Raw genomic sequence first — 19,493 nt, 5'->3', positions numbered from 1 at the left:
TGTTGTCCCATTCTTTCCTGATATAGGATTTCAGTTGCTCAACAGATTAGGGTCTCTGCAGACAGGCTAGTTCAGCACCTGGACTCTTCTACTACAGAGCCATGCTGTTGTTATGTGTGCAGAATGTGGTTTGGTGTTGTCTTGTTGAAATATGTAAGGTCTTCCTGAAGAAGTCATTGTCTGGATGGCAGAATATGTTGCTCCTAAACCTGTATATATATTGTTCAGCATTAATGGAGCTTTCACAGATGTGTAAGCTACCCATGCCATGGACACTTACCATCACTAGCTAGTTAACTGTGAGCTGATAACAAGCTGGGTGGTCCCTCTCCTCTTTATAGCGGAGGACACAGCGTCCATGATTTCCAAAAAGAATGTAAGGTTCTGATTCATCTGACCACAGGACAGTTTTTCACTTCACCTCAGTCCATCTTATACGGGCTCAGGTCTATAGAAGTCTCTGGTGTTTCTGGATCATTTTTATATATAGTTACCTCTTTGCATGGTACAGTTTTAACCTGAATTGGTAGATGCAGTGATGAACTGTGTTCACAAACAATGTTTTTTTTTTAAGGGATTTTGAGCCCATGCAGTGATTTCCACTATAGAGTCTTGTCTGTTTTTAATGCATATTGGTTTTGTTCCTTGTCCCTTTTGTACAGAGGTGTCTCCAGATCAAATCTTTTAATGATATTATGTACTGTAGATGATGAAATCCACTCATTCTTTGTCATTTCACTCTGAGGAACATTATTCTCAAACTGTTGAACTATTTGCTCACGCAGTCTCTCAGAGTGGTGAACCTCTTCCCATCTTTCTTTCAGAGAGACTCAGCCTCTCTGGAGTCATTTTTATACCCAGTCATGTGACTAACCTGTTGATCATTGACCTCATTAGTTTAGAGATGATCCTCCAGGTTGTTTGTTTTTAGCATTACACAACATTTTATGTGTTTTGTTGTCCCTGTTCTAACTCTTCATATGCCACTGGCATCAAATTTAAAATGAGCATGTATTTTCAAGTATTAACATTTTTCAATTGCAACACTTAATTTGTTGTCTTTACCCATTTCAATCAAAAATAGGCTTAAAATTATATTCAAACCATTAAAATCAGTATTAATCTACATTTCACTTTGTGTAAACCGACTTGTCAGTTACCCGACTCTGATCATTTATCAGCCGTAAGAAGAAATGCTTCGCTCAAACCTGACAAAGGTACACATACACTACAGAGTGGACAAAACAACCAATAGTTTTTTTTATTGCCATTGTGCATGAACTTTGACACTGCAGGTTACACAGGGAGTATCATGTGGTGAGTCGATGAACACTCGGACCTGCATGTGATGTGCTCTGCTCGCTCTCAGTGCTGGTTTTGGATCGATTGATGGCTTTAGCAACAAACTGCTTGCTGATCCAGCCGCCATGCTCAAAACCAAAGTAATGCAGGATGAGACGCTTGTGTCAAAGAACGGACAACATCCGGGAGGACAACACCTTTTTTTATCCTATTATTGCACACATCTAGTTTACCAATGCCGAGTATATGTGGGACATTGGGAAAGCCATAGCTCTTGGTAAGGTGCTGAAATGTCTCAAGAAACCACAACATTGCATTGAGCCTCTTTAAAAGCCACATATATACAAAACATGAATGAGCGTCAATGCAGGGAGTCCACAAGCACACCAGATACCAAAATAAACGTGGTTATATTTCACTCTTGCAAATGAAAGTTGTGGATCATTTACACCTGGGCGGGGTGATGCTCATTTCACAGCCTAGAGGACGGTGTTCAGCACAGAGCACACGAGATGTCTGGTAGCGTCAGGGCGCCTACGACACTGAGGAATAACAGACAGTGAGAGGGAGGCAGGCCGGTGCGGTCCTTTTATCTGTGCATCAAACACATGAAGGCGCTGTAAGCAAACGTCTCTCCGCTGCAGCTCGTCTGGAATCAAAAGGCTGAGAGATATTTTAGGAATGAAGCATCGCGAGTCTATTTATGTCTGGGATACTAAAATCTCATGGAATGCATTTCATGGAATAGTGACGATTTGGATTATCACAACTGAGTTCGGACGTGCAGGCTGGAGTCTAAGGTTGTACATTCATTATGATTAGCCAGAACTCATTTGAGCTTTGATGAACCTCAGAACTTTAAAGTGAATGAAAATATAAAATTATGCAAAATGTTAAAAACAGGAGAAAGAGTTTAATTATAAAATATGGAGTTTTGGTGTCTTGAGACGTTTTAATTTTTAACCAACAGAGTACCTGCAGAGGTTGCACATGCAAATACAGCAGTGTTTGCTCAATTTGTGTTGTTTTTTAACCCCTTGTTGTCTGATTACATACAGAAGAGGATTAGGGCCACGGGAAAAAATAAATAATAATAAGGTCCAATATATTTTTTTTGTTATTATTATTATTCTGAGAAAATATTCAGAATTTGGAAATTCTGAGTTTAAAGTTGTCATAATAATAATAATAATAATACAAATATATTGGACCTTCATTTTTTTTTTTTCAGTGGCCCTTTATCCTCTTCCGTAGATTACATCTCCAACTTCAAGAGATTTAAATTACGTTTTGCAAATGTAATCAAAAATTGCTGGCAGTCAAAAACTTAATGTACCACCAAGTTCTTACCAACACATGTCTATGCTAACTCATCTCTTATAATGAGTTCTATTTTTCTTTGTCAGATTCAAAGCTAGATTCTTAGATTTTTAGAGGCAACCTCAGAGCAGCAAAAACAAGCTGAAAACTCACAATCCACATCCACATCCACCCTCCCTCAGGTTCTATTCTTCATGGAGTCAGTGTGAAGAAGGATTTCTTTACTTCTCTTCCTGGGCATCATTTTTACACACTTTGGGGAACACGTGAGTGAAAGGAACAACAGTTTTAAAATGACTCCAAATGACTGCTGTAGCTGGTAGATTTGAAAATAGATGACGTTATGGATAGTGCAATTAATATATGTTGTACTTTACGTCATCCTTATATTGAGTTGGTTTTGAGACAACTATTTACAACACGGATGTAATTAACACAAACACAGTGGAGAAGCCAGCTGTAGATCAGCTAATCACATGTCAGGTGCCTGAGCAGATAAGGCTCTAAAAGCTGTGACATGTGATGATAAAAGCTAAACACCCAGCTGTTTGAAATACTCAATTCTGATTGCTCAAACCCCAATACCACCAATGGTGATACATTTTCAACAGCAAAGGCGACACCAGAGGCAACCTGATCACATACGTCATATCAAATAAATCCTCAGAAAGAAGTTAGTCACATTCCCCCTCTGCCTGTTGACACTGTGGTAAAAACGTCAGTGTGGTCTCAGGCTGGTCTTGGGAGTGGGGAAATAATGACAGTTAGTGGGCACAGATGTGAGAGCAGCCTGAGGAGCTACTGGACCCCAACCATCTCTGAGAGGGAAAAGTGGAGCAACATCCTGTCCTGCAATCCAGATAACGACAGCAGAACTGAAGACAGCATCTCTAAGCTGCTTATCTCTACAAAGTCACTGAAACCAGAAGAGGTAGAGATAACAGACACAATGAGTTCAATAAAGACAGATGTCTTATGTTACTAAATAAGTTCTCCACCTGTCGAGATCATTCACAGCAACAAGCTGAGTCTGTACCAGGAACTTTGAAGGGACAAACTTTGATCTGGTGCTCTTGCATAAAGGATCACATAGCAGTCATTATCGATTGTCTTACAGAAAATTTTCCAGGATCATTTCCAAAACTTTTGTACCTTTGAGTCACTTTGACCCCAAAATATGTTAAAAATGGAGCCCAGGTTTAAAAACATGAGAGTACCCTTTTCAGTTTCACGATGAAAGTGCTTCTTTGGCTTAGAAAACTGAAGTTTAGCTTTTGATTGATTGTTTCTAGCTCAGTTAAATGTTTGTACACCATCACCTCCAGCCTGCACCTGCAAAGAACCAAACACTTCAGTTTGATAGTTTCTTCATGTGACGGTTCTGCAGACTCGTCCACTTCTGGTCCTCTATCAACAACCACACACATCGTCTTCAGGCTTAAAAACCCAACAACCACTGCACGTCATGCTAGTCTCTGTCTGCATGCTGCCATCAACACTCACACGCACACACACTCACTCACACACTGTCAGTCACAGTGTGTGTGGTCCGTTCTGTATCCTAACATCAAGCCTTCGACCTCTGCAGCGTCACTCTCACAGTCTGCTCTCAGACTGGAACAAAAAGGAATGATTCGTCAGGGAATGAGAAACCAGGAAGAAATGAACTCTGTTCTGCCTTGTCGAGCTGCAGATCTTTGTATGGACATACATTCCAAATTACCTGAGTACACACTCTGATTGTGAAATACCTGAAGCGAGGCCAGATGCAGACGCTGTGCAACCAATTTATGGCCATTTTCTCTTTTTTTTTTTCTCTTTGCCCAATTATTCTCTCTGTAGAGGGTTTAACAATGAGACCTGGATCGTGTAAACAGAATCCTGAAGAGTACAGCTGTTCCTCCTTTTCACTACGTCACACAGCAATACACAGTTTTGGATTTTCTTCTTTTAAAACAAGCACTTTTCTTTCTTTTCATAGAGATATATATGTGTATATATATGTTTAGAGAGCTTATTCATACTGTGAATGTTGAAACTGAACACAATAACACATAATTTAATCAGAAATATACTACCAGTTTAAAATGCATGCCCCTCCCCCCATCCATAGTGCTCCGTTCTTCCCTCGGGTGCCTGCACGTAACCATCAGGTCCTCCCCTGCCAACAACAAACGCAGGACAAACATTGAGGTGGCAAGTCTTTGTGGCGGCGGTGGTGGATATTGGGACATTGTTGCTACGTCATGCAGAGATAGAGGGGGGTGGAGGGGGTCAGCACAGAGAGACAGAGCCCCCCCCCTGGCGTAGCAGAGGGAGGTGTTGGTGGGACAGTCAGTGGTGATGCTCGGTGGATTCCAGAGCAAGAGGCCAGCTCTGCTCAGGTCTAGCTGATGGCTGGGCTGTCTGTGGGGGGGTCTGAGGTCTCTGAGGGCGAGCCGGGCTCCTCCGGGGGGTCATCTGTGCTGGTGCTCGTGGAGACCTGAGTGGGGCCGCCGTACGTGGCCCCCTGCGGCTCCGTGTTGTCCTCGTCCTCCTCGGGCTGAGAGGCAGGGTTGAGGTGCAGGGAGCCGGGGAGTTTGACGGGGCAGAACGCCGAGCCTGTCGGGATGAAGTTGACCTTGTTTTTGTCGGGGCAGGAGAAGAGCGGGACTGAGGCTGATGCTGACTGCCTGGAGCTGCAGAAAAAACACATGGTGAGGAAAGAGGGGGGTTTAACCTTTTAGACCTCAGGAGAGTTTCATAATGTTGGTGCAACAAGAGTCTGTTTCCACTGACTCTGTGTTTCGCACCCACAACCTCGATTTCAGAACACTTCTCTTCGGCGCTTACTGACTCCTCTGTTGGTGAAAATATCAAAGTACCTAACTGATAATACCAAGAAACTAAAGACATTTTAATCAAATCGAATGGCCTTGAAGTTTTTCTTGTTCTTGACTTTGTTTTCCATGTTCTCATACTCAGGGAATGTTTTCAAAAAAAGACAGGTACTGTAAAGTAAAAAGTACTGAGAGATTCAGAGAGTTAGATTTGACATAAGTATCAAACAGTCTTTACCTCTGCTCATCAAAAGCTTTAATCTTCTCGCAGCCCTCCGGCGGCTCTCGCTTGAACATGTAGCTGTTGTTTGGTTTGGGCGAGGAGGCGAACTTGGGCAGAGGTGAGCTGCTTCCACTGTCTGTGAGCACAGAGAGAGATACAGGGATCCACATCAGATCCCATCAACGATGTTCAAATGTCTCCAATCTTCTGTTTCTTGTAGTCAAACACTTTTCTAAAACCTGACACACCTTCTACTGACAGAGAGGTCTAACATTTCAGCTTTTTTACCTTTATCCCGGTCATACAGGAGATCCTCTGTGGAGTAGGGACTGCCATCATGTGATCCAGGGGGGCAGGCAGGTGACGGGCAGGGAGACAGGCTTGAGCAGCTGCTGGACCGGCCGGGGGCAGAGGGGGTCTGGGTGTCCACGCTGCGGGTGCTGCTGCTGCGCTGCTGGGGAGGGAAGGGTGCCCTCCGCCCATCGGGAACCTCCAGAGACTGCAAAGACAGACAGAGAGACAATACAGATGAGAGAGAGAAACTCACTGAGACCTCCCTGTATGATAAAACAGACTCCTCACCTTCAGCTCCTCCTTCTCTCCGTTGTCTTTGATGAAGACCTTCTCCAACTCGTGGTTGATGCCCTCCATGCTGCTGGGCACCCTGGAGATGGAGGGCTTTGGCACCGTGATGTTGGACAGCGGCATCTGAGCCGACTTCGACATGGAAAACTGCTGCAGAGGGAGGAGATGATTTAAATTAGTGCATCAGAATGTTTCCTACTGCTACTTCAAGTCACAAGGGATGCAATGAGTTGTCTCCTGGTTAGAAAAGCCCCTTTGTGTTTCTTTCTTCAGTAAAAACAGCGAAAAAGCGAATTCACAAGAGTTGAAATATCTGAACTCCAGTGAATCGATCGCGGCGCAATAGCCAATCAGCGTGCAGATCACCCGGTGATGTAAGGTGTGATGTATGGACCAGCGGAGATTCACTCATCTGGAATACATGGGACACTTTGATTCTATCTCTGTGCAGCTTCCCCAAACTCTGTGACTCTACCTGTTTTTATGGGATCAGGAATAAACAGGAAACACAACACATTCTCGCGTCGGTATTTGCGCGAATAGCACGATCGTTCACGTCTGGTGTGAACATGACATAAAAGAGTTAATTATCCGCATGTAATAAGATATATTTGGCGGTCTGTTCTGGGAGCTCCTTGCCCTTCATGTGCCCACGTGGAAGAGCAAAGCCTGAGGGAAATCCCCTCTCATGGGAAATGGATGAGCACCACAACCCCCACATGATAAAAACTTGTTCCCTCAAGATAATACCCTGTGCGCACAATATAAAAAAATATATCACTTGTAAACTCTGATTTATTACCTTTAGTTAGCTTACAAAAGGTGAGCAGACGTACTGGTTTAACGTTACCGTCACAGCTCCGGTGTCATGATGGGATCTATGATGTCCCAATATACGATTTAACTCTTTAGTCCTCAAAGAGCAGTGGAGCGTTAACACACCAGAATAGAGATGGGAAGTGTGCTCTCCCCACCTCAGGCTTCGCCCTTCCATGTAGGCAGGTGGAAGGGCAGGGAGCTCTTAGAACAGAACCATACCACCAAATATAACTTAATTTATGCAAATAAAGAACTCTCTTTGCTGAGAGTGATCCTGATTGAAATCCTGTTCAAAGACGTTTAGCTCTGTTTGCTAGCAAAGCTGGTTGTAGAGTTTCTCCGTCTGAAACTTCAACAGAAATCGTACGTCTCATTGGTAATCCTGCTCCAGTATCAAACATGAGGACAAAACTTGATGTCAAAAGAAAATTATCTAAAGAATAAGAACTCCTCCTGCTCACTGACTTACTCTCTCTGACAAACTTTACCAGCAGAACTCTGAACAGAGACACTTCAGGGTGAGAGACATATAGACTCTGCTGGAAACCATGTGAATGCAACATCACTCTCAGTCTGGCTGTGACAATTCAAACACACATTCCCCGAGACTATTTGTGATAAATACATGTCTTTAAGGACCCTGATGATGAAGAGTGTTCAGACGGTGCGGTACCTGGGCGTGGCTAGCTATGGAAGTGTGGTTGGTGGTGCTTGTTAGGCCGTTGTAGGTGATGGGGTTGTACTGCAGGGGGGACAGTCTGTCCTTGTCCTTACTGTGGCGTCCCCCTTGTTTACTTCGTTGGAGCTGCTGCCGGAGCTTTGCAATCTGCTGGATACACGAGAGGAGAAGAAAACAGAGGAGACTTTAGACGGATGTAACAGGAACCAGCTGGGTGAAACAAAAGTTTTCAACACAAAACTTTATGATAAACGCTTCCTGTCCTATCAGACCGCTCTGGTGATGCTTTATGACTGTAGCAAGGGTGGAAGCAGCTGCGGCCCCCCGTGATGAGAGCAGAAGCTACCACCACCCTCTAACACCCAGATATAAAGACAGTGGTTGGAGTGACTTAACCAAACTAAACACAGAAAATGTCAAAAAGTCTGAAAATCAACACCACGAACCTGCAGCCCTGGACTGTGGCGACCTTATTACATTTTCATTGAGCTGAAAATGATCTTAATGAGCAAGTGGTTTGATTTCTCACAAATATGACTTCTGAGTTAACTCCACCAGCAGACAGTGAGCTGTGTTTGAAAGCTAACATAATACAAGAAAATGATGTGAAGATGTATTTCTGAACAGATATAACTACAGCACATTCATGAACATGCCAACGCTAACAGGTCAGGGTTACAACAACTTTATGTCACGTTCAGATTGGAACTCAAAAAGTCTGGACAAGTAAGATCCAAGTCACAATTGGAAGTGGACTGAAACGTGATCCAACCAGATTTCAATAAGTGCATCTCAGTCCGGCTCAGTTGACCAATCAAAACTAACTTAACTTTGTGTCAAATGGAATAAAATAATCACAGACTTCCTTCAAGTTTGTGCTACCACCATCAAGCTAAGCATACAAGTGCAGTTGTATCACAGTTGTAGCACTATTTAAGAGACCTGAGGATGAAACTGAATCAAATACTGTAACTACTAGATCGCTGCTAAACGGTCAACTGACTGCAGGCCAGTCAACATGTGAGAGACCCTTAAGGACGTCCTCAGTCTGACATGTTGTGATCTGCTTTACTGTTGCAGGTAACAATAGTTCCACACGTACAGGAACTGTATGAAACACAGAAAGTGGAACTCCTGAAGAGTGCAAAAGCTGTCGCATTAACCAGGGATCACTGTACATGAGTGAGGGATCAAAATGATCTCAAAATAAATGCACACACCATACTGACACTGATTAAACGTTTTGTACATGCACTCCTGTATATTTCTTAATGTGCGACAGTGTTATCCTTGAAAGTAATGAAGACTAAAGCCTGTATTTGACAGAATAAACACTCTGAAGCTTCTCCTTTCTCTCAGTCGTGGCTTCAGACCAGACAAGTGTAGCAGAGCAACATTTATTTGAATAAAACATCTAAAAGTGAATATCATAAAGAGCATTGTATAACATTAATTTATCCTCCAATAAAGACTGTGGTAAGATTAGCTTTATATTGTTAATACAGACTTAAAATCTGATTTCAAATGTAAAATAATGGAGCTTTAAATGTAAGATTAAAATGTGTGATTAATCACAATTAACTGCTGAAAGTTTGTGATTAATCAGGATTTTAAAAAGTCACATTATACAGTCCTAATTGGAGGTAAACCTAGATGCAGTGATGGGACGCATTTCATTGACCTGGTGTGCATCCACCAGATGTCACTGCTTCCTGTGCAGCCTGCAGAAACAACACAGACATCACATGCACTCACTTATTCTGTGTCCTCTGGCTCTGCTTTGGAAATAAGACTCAACAGTTTCACAGGTTTTATTTCTATCAGTCAAAAACTTAAAGACTTGAGTATTCTAGACATGAAGATAGTGGTGTCTGTGTCAGAGTGATGAAGTCATTCCCAGTCCTCCCACATGCACACCAGTACTCAGGAACATGTCTGTACACATTCCACTCACACAGTCCTCCTCTCACACTGCACAAACACAACACATGCAGCACTTATCAATGCTGGCTCTGTGTCAAACAGCTGTTATGTGATCCTTATATTTGGGCCTCTGAAGCCTCGGTCACAGTGAAGTCCTGCTTAGGGTTTGTTTCCTTCTAAGCCTTAACTCAGGCCAGACCCTTCTCAGGTAAATTTAAACGTCTAAAAGAATGATCAATAGTAAAAAATGTTGAGTGTATTAGCGCCTCCTGGAAAGATATAAACTCTTGCACTTTCGTAACGTCTGGTCAACCTCTCTCTCTCTCTCTCTTTGTTACCCAAGCTGGTAATGATCGATTAGCAGTATGCATGAGCCAGGTTAACGCCCCAACAAAGCATTACATTAATGGCAGTAGACCCCACAGGTGCTAACATCAGGATTACCACACCTATTAGGCGTGTGTAAAGGATGCAGGACATCGTGCTTCTACTGTGTGCTCAGAAACATCACACGCATTTACTCGGTTCAAGTTTGTTATCTTTGATGATTGACTTGCTGATAAATAGCTGTTTGTTCATTCTATATTCTTTTAATAAAATGTCCATTTCTTCTTCTGCTGAAACATTGTTTCTTCTTGATCTTCTCTCAGTCACACCGGAACAGCTCGCTATGTTTATTGTTGTTTATGCGTAGTAGGCATGCGCAATTGGAATTTGTTGGATAGGGGTTTTCCAGGAGGTTCCCTGGACATATGACGTTTTGCACCAGCCTCGCTTTCATGGCGCAATTAGTTAATTGGCTCTGCAGTTGTGCATGCGGCTAATGCTACGGCCAAATGGGCCGTTCCATAACGGTACGTTAAGACTAATGGTCCCGTTTGTGTAAAGGCTGGACGTGCATTACGGGCCCAGGTGTGGAGACACTACTCTTTTTTCCGAGATATTATTCGTTGGTTTCTTCCAAGGCCGATGTCAAACTTGAATGCTTAAAAAAGAAAAATGCTAGATAATCTTCTTTATCCGGCTGTCTAGGTATCATCTGTGTGTTGGCAACACTGGTGGTGCATCCTCAACTTCAAGAGAGATGAAGGAAGATATCGAAGGATATAAATGTTCATTTTTCTGCTCACCGAATTTAATTTTCCCTTACGTGTTTGTGACTTTCAACTGTCTGGCTCGGTATTATTACGTCCCTCTGATGTACATTAATTTGCTATTAGCAGCAGCTGCACAGCTCAGTCTGCAAACTTTCCTCTTTTTTCCTCGTAGCTTATCTACTGACATCTGTGGATTCTGTGTCAGCGCCGCTCCTCCTCTGCAGCCCTGTAACTCAGTAACATGCCTGTGCACACATTACCGAGGGCCGAGCTGTCATCCGGCCGGCCCTCATTGTTCCCTCTGCTGCAGGAGGCAGAGAGGAGCCAGCTGGGGCTTGGCTGACCATAAATTGCACTGGGTTATAGCCGTTTCAAAGACGGGAAGTGAGTAGTTAAGAGGGAGATAGTGTTATCTGCCACCTCCCTGCTGCTGCATGGTGGAGCTGAGAGGGGCTGATAGTGCCATGCTGGGTGCAGCTTCAGAGGAAGTGTGTGTCACTGTTGCTGCATCCCATCAGCACCACAAAGACACCATACCAAGCCTGTGATGTCACTCAGCCTGAAGAAAATGTCAATAACAGCCAGTGCTCCTCAGTCACTACTATTTCAACACGTTTGCCAAACAGACAACTGGCAAGTAGAACCAACAATTCTTCTTTAGTCCCATCGGCAAAACAAGACACGTTCAAATGTTAATGACATTATGACTCCAACAACTCTCTACCTGTTCATTTTTAGGGCATTTGTGAGACATTCAAATATAATCTATATCTTTAATGAGTCCAGTTTCAAGAACGGATCCCAAAGTTTGGAGGAGAACATTATGAGGTGGAATCTGATGCTACTACTAATTGTCATTTGTAGTCGACCAATCAGGTATCAGCAGGCTTTGGTTTCCTGTATGGAGAGCAAAAGCAGGAGGAACAGAATCCAGTGTAATGACATCCCCATGGTTGGTAATCTGAGGAGGATTTCTTTCTCTCTATGAACAAATATCTGCATGAAGAGCAGAAAACAATCTGTTCTAGATCAAACATTTACACTGAGACACAAATCTGCTTGATGCTGTGTCATTAAAGATAATCAGCGTTTAGATTTCCTGACTTCCTGGAATGCATCAGAATTATGGATCCCACCTCCATTCAACAAACAAATGTTTGAAAGTAGTTTTCTTCTCCTCTTGAGGACAGACCTGACAAAGCTTTTTTATTTTCAGCTACAACTACCCTGTAATAACAGATTCTATATAAACATGTTGAATCTGGATCTCAGGGTCTGGATTTTAGTCTGAGAACTGTTCTGGTTCTTGTTCATAGTCTGAGCAGTGCTGACCAATCAGGTGTCAGCAGGCTTTGGTGTCTGCAGTTTAAACAGTCTGTATGGCGAGCAAAAGCAGGAGGAACACAATCCAGTGTAATGACATCCCCATCGTTGGTAATCTGGGGATGATTTTCTTTTACAGATATCTGCATGAAGAGAAGAAAACAATCTGTTCTAGATCACACATTTACACTTTGACGCAAATCAGCTTGATGCTGTGTCACTAAAAACATTCAGTGTTTGGATTTCCTGACTTCCTGGAATGCATCAGAAATGATAGATCCCACCTCAAACTTCAACAAACAAACATTTGAAAAGTTGTTTTCTAGTCAGAGGAGCATTGACCAATCAGGTATCAGCAGGCTTTGGTGTCTGCAGTAAAAACAGTCTGTATGAAGAGCAAAAGCAGGTGTTGATCAACGTAAGAATTCTCAATGTGATCCCAGAATTCTGAGATAAATTTAACATTCTGTGATGAAGGTCAGACCTGAATCACAAATATCAGTGGCCCTAATCCTCTTTCATAGACCTCCAGGACAGACCCGACAAAGCTTGACTTTTGACTAATCTGCATCATGATGTGGTTATTTCAACAAACGTAAGCCAGAGAGAAGCCTCTGTTAAACTTACAGTGAAACTGAGACTTAGCACAAGCAGATGAAAGAGCGCTCCTCTCTATGCAAACATACTGTATCTGGAGGGGTGAGTTTAACTTCACATTTTATCTGAACACACATATCTCTTTTCAAACAATGCGAACCGGGTCGTATATCCGGGCTGGTGCTCGTGCTTGTGCTGGTTCGGAGCCGGTTGATCTTGGGAACCAACACGGCACCTGTTTGTTTTTCCACCCGCTGGAGCCCTTGGAAGAGGCACGCCATGACGTCAGATTTATGTAATCTTTCCCCCACAACAACAATAATGGCGGACAACGATAGCTTGTCTACTCGGCCGACCATGCCTTTGCCTTGGAATCCATTAGTCTTTTTATAATTTTCGCTGCAGGACAATGGTGGAAACACGTTTGGTTTCACGTTTCACCAACATCGCACCTCACTCCTGACGTGAGCGGTTTATGGTTCTAGACCAGCAAAGAGTTGGAGCCACCAGTTTTCCCGGCCGGGAGCCGGTTCACTCGCAGTCGAAACAGAAAAAAAACAGTTCTCAATTGAGCGCCGGCTCTGAACCGGCCCTGAAACTACCTAGGTCGAAAAGGAGTAACAGTCACTTCTCAAGTTGCTAACTGGACTGTAAACAATGCAGCATACAGCTACAGTAGTCTTGGCTGACCAGTGTTTGCCGCTAACTACTGGCTTCATCAAACAACAACACATAAGTAGGCCATTACATCCCATCAGACAACATCAGATGAGTTAGAAGAACAGCCAGCTCCTCAAAGTGGAACTTCACAGATGCCCCAAGATAAATCACCCATCCACTTTCAAAATAACTTATGATGTTGGAGTTAATTCTTAATGACAGTTCACATGTCTGAATAATGATTCTATATGGGTACTTTACCCACAAACATCTATAACAAGACAAAGACCACTCGTTTGTGGGTAGCTGTTATTCAGGAACGGCTCATACCGCTCCATGTCTGTACATTAAATTAAAGGGCTTGGTCTATATGTGTGTCTGTATTAATAACAGTGTCATGCCTCTTTGAGCTGATCGGCACTGCCCCAGGACGCAGAGCGGTGGTGGGTGCTCCTCTTCTCTTCTGCTTCGTCACTCCAACATCCAGGAGTCTGAAAAAAACATCACAAATACACATTTAATCTGGGGTTGTTAAAAAATGTTCTCAGATTTTATGCATTGTTTTAGTTAGATAGTAATAATGTGTGAAACTACAACATCACACCTGTCAGCTGTGAGTTTACTCTCTCTAGAGATTGTCAAGTATATCTTTAAAACCTCTCCAGAAAAAAAATCCTCTCTAGCAATCGATGATCGATGTGACGGATTCATAGAGGAAGCATGGACAGACACATAGTGTAGAGTATTCACACACAGCTCAGTGAAAGCTGAGCTGGGCGCTGTGACAAAGTGAGAGAGCTCTTCACTGAACTGTCTCCTCCAACAGTGCAACCCAACACACACACAGACACATTAATGCAATACAACCTCCACATTCAACACCCAGAGGAAACTGGACCGCTGTCTCACTTGGCTCCCTCATTTTATTGAGTCCAACTCAAAGAGACTTTTTTTAAAGCTCTCAGAAGCACTCAGTAACTACAACCTAAAGTGCAGTAAACTGAAATACTATAGATGTCCCCATCATGATGTCAACTATCAGAGCCGATCATCAGAAAATATTTGAATATTTTAGATACTCCATTGCTGATTTCATGAGCTGAAAGCCAAAACCAAAATAAGCTTGAAATATTTCACTTGACATCCAATGAATAGAAAGTTTAACTTTGTGCATTTAATTATTTTTAAAAAATGAACTTTCTTGCAATATACTGAGCTGCACCTATGACGTCAAAATGTTTCTCTTGAAACAAAAAGTCACAAAAAGATGAGTTATGTTGAAATTACATTGTGTTTTTCTTGTTTCCTCAGTTCCATGAAGTAAAACGTTATTTTGTATTAGATGATCAGTTTGCAATCATTACTGTAATTAAATAAACAGACTCTGAACCAGATTGAATTTTGAATCATCTTATAAAGATGAGATGTACGCCTGTAGTCTGAGCATTCGGGAAGGGTGTGCATGAAAATATGAGATGGAAGAAAGCCCCTTCAAGATGAAGCCTGCATGCTTTTCAGCGAGAATACAGACAAGTCATTATTTCTGTTGATATTTTTCAGCTCCTCTCCCTCTGTTGCACCACAACTTTTATCAACATGAAGTACTTACAGGGAAGAGAAATCTGCACCAGTTCTGAACAGCTGTATGGAAAGCTGTGCACTTGTGATTGAAACAAGCTGAGGATCTTTGATCTGAGGTCTGGGCTTATAATTGATGACCACACTTCATCTATATGTTCACTCACTGCTGTTCACGGACTGCTAACGTTAGCTAACACAGTCTCCAGATATCAGATGTAAAAGGGGAAGAGCATATGAAACATTTATCAAACACCACACAGACAGACACACACACACACACACACTATCAGGCTTTTGTGTGACTTCAGGAGTTAATAATAAACGGTGAACTAAGAGCAAACAGGTCATCGGGCTTTTGAAGCTCCACGGATGCGTAGGTGGGAAATGTCACACAGCGTGGTGGACACGGGATGTAAAGAACAGTGTGTATAAGTGTGTATTAGTGTGCGTGTGTGTGCGTGCGTGTGTGTGTGGGGGGGGGGGGGGGGCATCTGAAGTTCAGCAGCAGGAGACGCTCACAGGGCAGGAAGAAGTGGGCACAAATTGGGGGCAAAAATAACACAGAGTATTTTCACTATCAAGGCATGAGTAATACAATCCAACCCGCATTTCACAGTCAGAGTGAAACTGAACTGAGTCAGGGGGATGGAGCTGGATTCAGGAAGACCTCCACACAGAAACACACTGGGTCTAAAGCAGGCGGCCTATTCTGGTATGATGTAGACCGTTGATGTCTTTACTTTATTTAAAACTTTTGAAATCCTTTATGGAGTACAGTAGCTGTAGACATGAGAGCTTTAAGGTCTGATGACTCACACAGGCTTCATCCAGACGGCAGAAAATGAAACTACTGATGATAACTAACATCACCACAAACACCCCCTCAGGTGCAGCTCTCCTGTCTTCAGAAAGGTCTTTTTATTGTAAAAAACAAAGAGAAAGCCTAACTGTGACCTTGAAAGCAAACGTTTAATAACCTGTCACCAGAGGAATTTACACAGCGCCTGACAAGGGCAGACCATCTGCACCGCCTGGACGATCTTTAGTTGAAACATGCTGCAAATGCTCAAATGATGCAAATTCAAACACGTGTGCAAAAGTCCAACTTAGGAATGGAAACAATGTGCCAATGAAGAAAATGTGCTGCAAAGAGCTGAAACAACCATAATAACAGCAAACAAGCTCCAAACACACAAATGATGCAAAGCCAAAAACATACAAAACAAATCCACAACTCCAAAAGATAAACACTGAAAATCCAGAATTTTAACAGAAGTGCTCCAGGCCTGTAGGGGGCGCTGAGTGAAACAGCTTTATTATTGAATATGTCTTACAAGTTGCATTATTTGAGCATTTTCAGCAAGTTACTACGAACGAATTTGAGCCGTTGCAGATCCTCTCCTGTTGTCATACACAAATTTGAAGGTTAACCTGGGGCTGTAGAAATCTACAACAGACAGTTTTCTTTGTTTTCGCCATTTTAAAAGGGCGACCAAATCCTCATCATACTGAGGAGTCAATGAAACAGCTTTATTAGTATAATTCTAAGACTAAAGGCCTTACAATGCATTACCTGCTCCACTCTGAACAAGGGCTGGGCGATAATTCGATAACAATAAGTGACATCATTTTTCTCAATATAAATATAACAAATGTTCGATACAAATTCCACATATTTAAACCTGTAATTACACCCCCCTACCACTGGAAAGAGAGGGGGCGCTAATGAGCCTTAAACGCTAGTTGCCACCCAACATTAGACAGAAGAAGAAGACATCATTGAACAGCCAATCATGTCGCAGGGTGAGAGGTAGGCGGGGCTTAAAGACGTTTGGAGCAGAATGTAAACACAGCTGAAACGAGACACACGCGACACTGAAGAAAACTCAAAACCTCCCAGCGGAAAGCAGAGTCGTTAGTCTGACACTGTGTCGACTCTGTGTTAACAATTAACTTAAACAAACTTCATTAAATATACCTTCAGGATGTGTTTAAAGGAAGAGCACAGAGACAACCTCTGCTGTGAACACGTTTAATGTCCACCCCGACCGTAGTACGAACACTGAATAACTGAGATGCATTCACTCTGCCCGGAACCCTTAGTAATCTTAAAGGGGAGAGATACACAGAATACAGTTTGATATTTCTTTGTTGTAAATTTAAATCAAATTATGCAAATTACCTCAACCTGAGAAAAATAATAATCTAAAAACTAAAACTTCACAAAAATCTAATCTTACATTAAAGACCTGCTTCCTGTTAGAACCGTCAGAAATGATGGATTCAAGAAGTTTTATCAGAAAACTAAATCCGGATACAAACTAACAAACTGTCTGGTTTCTTCAACTTTGACTCAGGACCAAAAATATCTGACTTTAAATTTAAACAAAATAATGATCTGATATTTATCGTGATAATTATCTATATCTACTCCTGATATGCAATATTTTATCGTGATAACATCATTTTCAATATTGCCCAGCTCTATCCTAACTCTAATGAAGCCTTCCTGTTCCTCAGTCACTAAACTGTAACATGCATTGTCTCACCTCTGCAGGGGAGCACATTCAGCGTGAAGGGCTGAGAGGTGTGGAGGTAGAGCTCACCTGTGTGGACTTATCTTTCATACAAGATGGATAGTGCACATGGAGGTCACGAGGCCACTGCCCGGTGAGGTAGGGCCCAGTGATGGTGCCCAGGGAGGAAGTCCGCCAAATAGCCCCCGAGCTGCGCACCTGCTGGGATTTTGCCCTTTCAGCTGCACAGAAAGGAAGACAAGAAAGACGCACAGCAACATTAGCTTGATGAGATGGAAACTCTAGCAGTGAGTCATGAGAATGACTACCTGAATGAATGCTCTGAGTCTGTGCAGCTTTCAGCCATCTGCAGACTGAGCTGGAGAGTACAGCCGGAAAGTTGAAAGGGTTTTACTTCTCTGCTGGGTTTAACACTCAGCTGTGGTCTGGCCCCCTTTTTGTGTCAACACCGAGTGGTAACCTCCAGAGTTGCAAAATTAAGCAAATGAAGGATTGTACAATCTGCAGTTCCTGGGGCTGGCTTCAAAACCAAGAAGGCCCCATTGGAGCCCAAAATTACTGGTGCCACTGGTAAAAACAGCGGCATAAAAGCCGAGACCAAGCGGTAACCTCCAGCTGCGAGAATTGAAGCCCATGTGTAAGTTTTACAAACTGCAGTTCATCGAGTGGCCACTTGAGGCTGTCTCCGGAAGTACCGGAAACCTTGATTAACCCAAGTTTATGTCTTTTTTTTTTCTTTTGGGTTGGCAGGGGGCTCGATTACGAATAATCAATAGATGCCAGTGATTGTGGAATAGTATTTTGGCTTGAAATGCCCAACTCTAATAAGGAGAGGAAAGCTGAAAGTTGTTTATGATATTCGCAAATAAGTTGGCCTACCAAGAGCATTAAGCACTTTTAACAACTGAGCTAAAAATAACAGATAGATGACAGAATTTAATAAAAATATGTAATGTATTCAATATTTCTAATGCCTCCCCTTATCCCCTGTCACCATTCTGTGGGAAACACTGTGGACTCCAACAGCTGACAAACCCTCCATCAAAATAAAACCTGGTCCAGTTTCAGAGACAGAACCGTCCTCCATGGAAACCGATTCGATAACCACCACGAGGACTAACACTGGTTGAACCACATCTATTATCCTCATGTGCTCACACCCCAATGCCTCATCCACCCAATGTTCCAGTTGTAATCTGGCGTCTTCCTGGTTTCTGGTCCAACATTAGAGAATCCCATTAAACCAGGTAGGGGGCCAGGTCACATACTATAAATCCTCAGGATTACAGGTGCACTCCAGAGACTAAATTAGACCTGGACATGACCCTCCAAGTGTGTTAAGAAGCTCAACACGGTACCAAAGAATTGTATCACAGTAAGGATAGTCCTCCTCCTCACGCAGCCTTTCTTTCAGAACTGTTGCTGGACTTCTCTGGACCAGGACTTCAGCACGTCTATTAAAACCATCCAGCACAAGGAACACTGTGTTCAGCTTCTAAGAGGTTGAAGTTATGCTGCTGTTTGATTGCACTTTTTATGTATTTGAAACTTTAATGAGGCTCTCTGAGTGCAGCAAAGCCTGATATCATCCCAGTCCACTGGACTCGTAGTGCTGCTGGCAGGCAGTTAATCCCTTTCACCTTGTAACCGAGCTGTAAATCATCCCTGATTACACAGGCTGGAGGTGCACATTTGTGGTCAGGGCACAGTAGTACAAAGTCAGGTACACATTTACTAAGACACTGCTAAGCTAAAGAGCTTCTCTCAGTAAAATCAGAATCTATGTCTAACAGAGACCCACATACGAGAGAGGACATCATTTATCTGAGAAGTTGCGTGATAAGCTAACCTTGATGTGACAGTATTATAACACTGTGAGTAATAGAGGACTCTGAGTAGACCCTTGTAGGACACCCTAGCCAAAATGAATGCATCTTTTTCTTAAACTGCATGCTACTTTGTCTATTTCTGAACACCATAGCTGCCACAGTGTCTTCCTCTGTGGTCTTCCTGCGGCTGCCCGGACAG

General features: G+C 42.8%; 1 protein-coding gene across 4 annotated transcripts in view; it reads right to left on the bottom strand.

Moving 5' to 3' along the window:
• Positions 1 to 1,236: 1,236 nt before the first annotated feature.
• The window catches only part of glcci1a (glucocorticoid induced 1a), a 30,966-nt gene continuing 12,709 nt past the window's right edge, over positions 1,237 to 19,493 (bottom strand). Inside the window, exons 2-8 of one of the 4 annotated variants that reach the window (XM_034704916.1) lie at positions 17,535 to 17,686; positions 13,749 to 13,838; positions 7,742 to 7,897; positions 6,247 to 6,396; positions 5,953 to 6,163; positions 5,680 to 5,800; positions 1,237 to 5,300 (exon numbers count right to left, since the gene is read on the bottom strand). In XM_034704916.1, the coding sequence (XP_034560807.1) occupies positions 5,009 to 5,300; positions 5,680 to 5,800; positions 5,953 to 6,163; positions 6,247 to 6,396; positions 7,742 to 7,897; positions 13,749 to 13,838; positions 17,535 to 17,686 (1,172 nt within the window). In that variant the 3' untranslated portion in view covers positions 1,237 to 5,008. Of the gene's footprint in view, positions 5,301 to 5,679; positions 5,801 to 5,952; positions 6,164 to 6,246; positions 6,400 to 7,741; positions 7,898 to 13,748; positions 13,839 to 17,534; positions 17,687 to 19,493 lie in introns of all 4 variants that reach the window. The other 3 variants (XM_034704917.1, XM_034704914.1, XM_034704915.1) reach the window with 3 other exon arrangements.

Source organism: Notolabrus celidotus, chromosome 16, assembly GCF_009762535.1.
Source record: "Notolabrus celidotus isolate fNotCel1 chromosome 16, fNotCel1.pri, whole genome shotgun sequence".
Lineage (NCBI taxonomy): Eukaryota > Metazoa > Chordata > Actinopteri > Labriformes > Labridae > Notolabrus > Notolabrus celidotus.
This window is presented reverse-complemented; position numbering and strand designations above follow the sequence as displayed.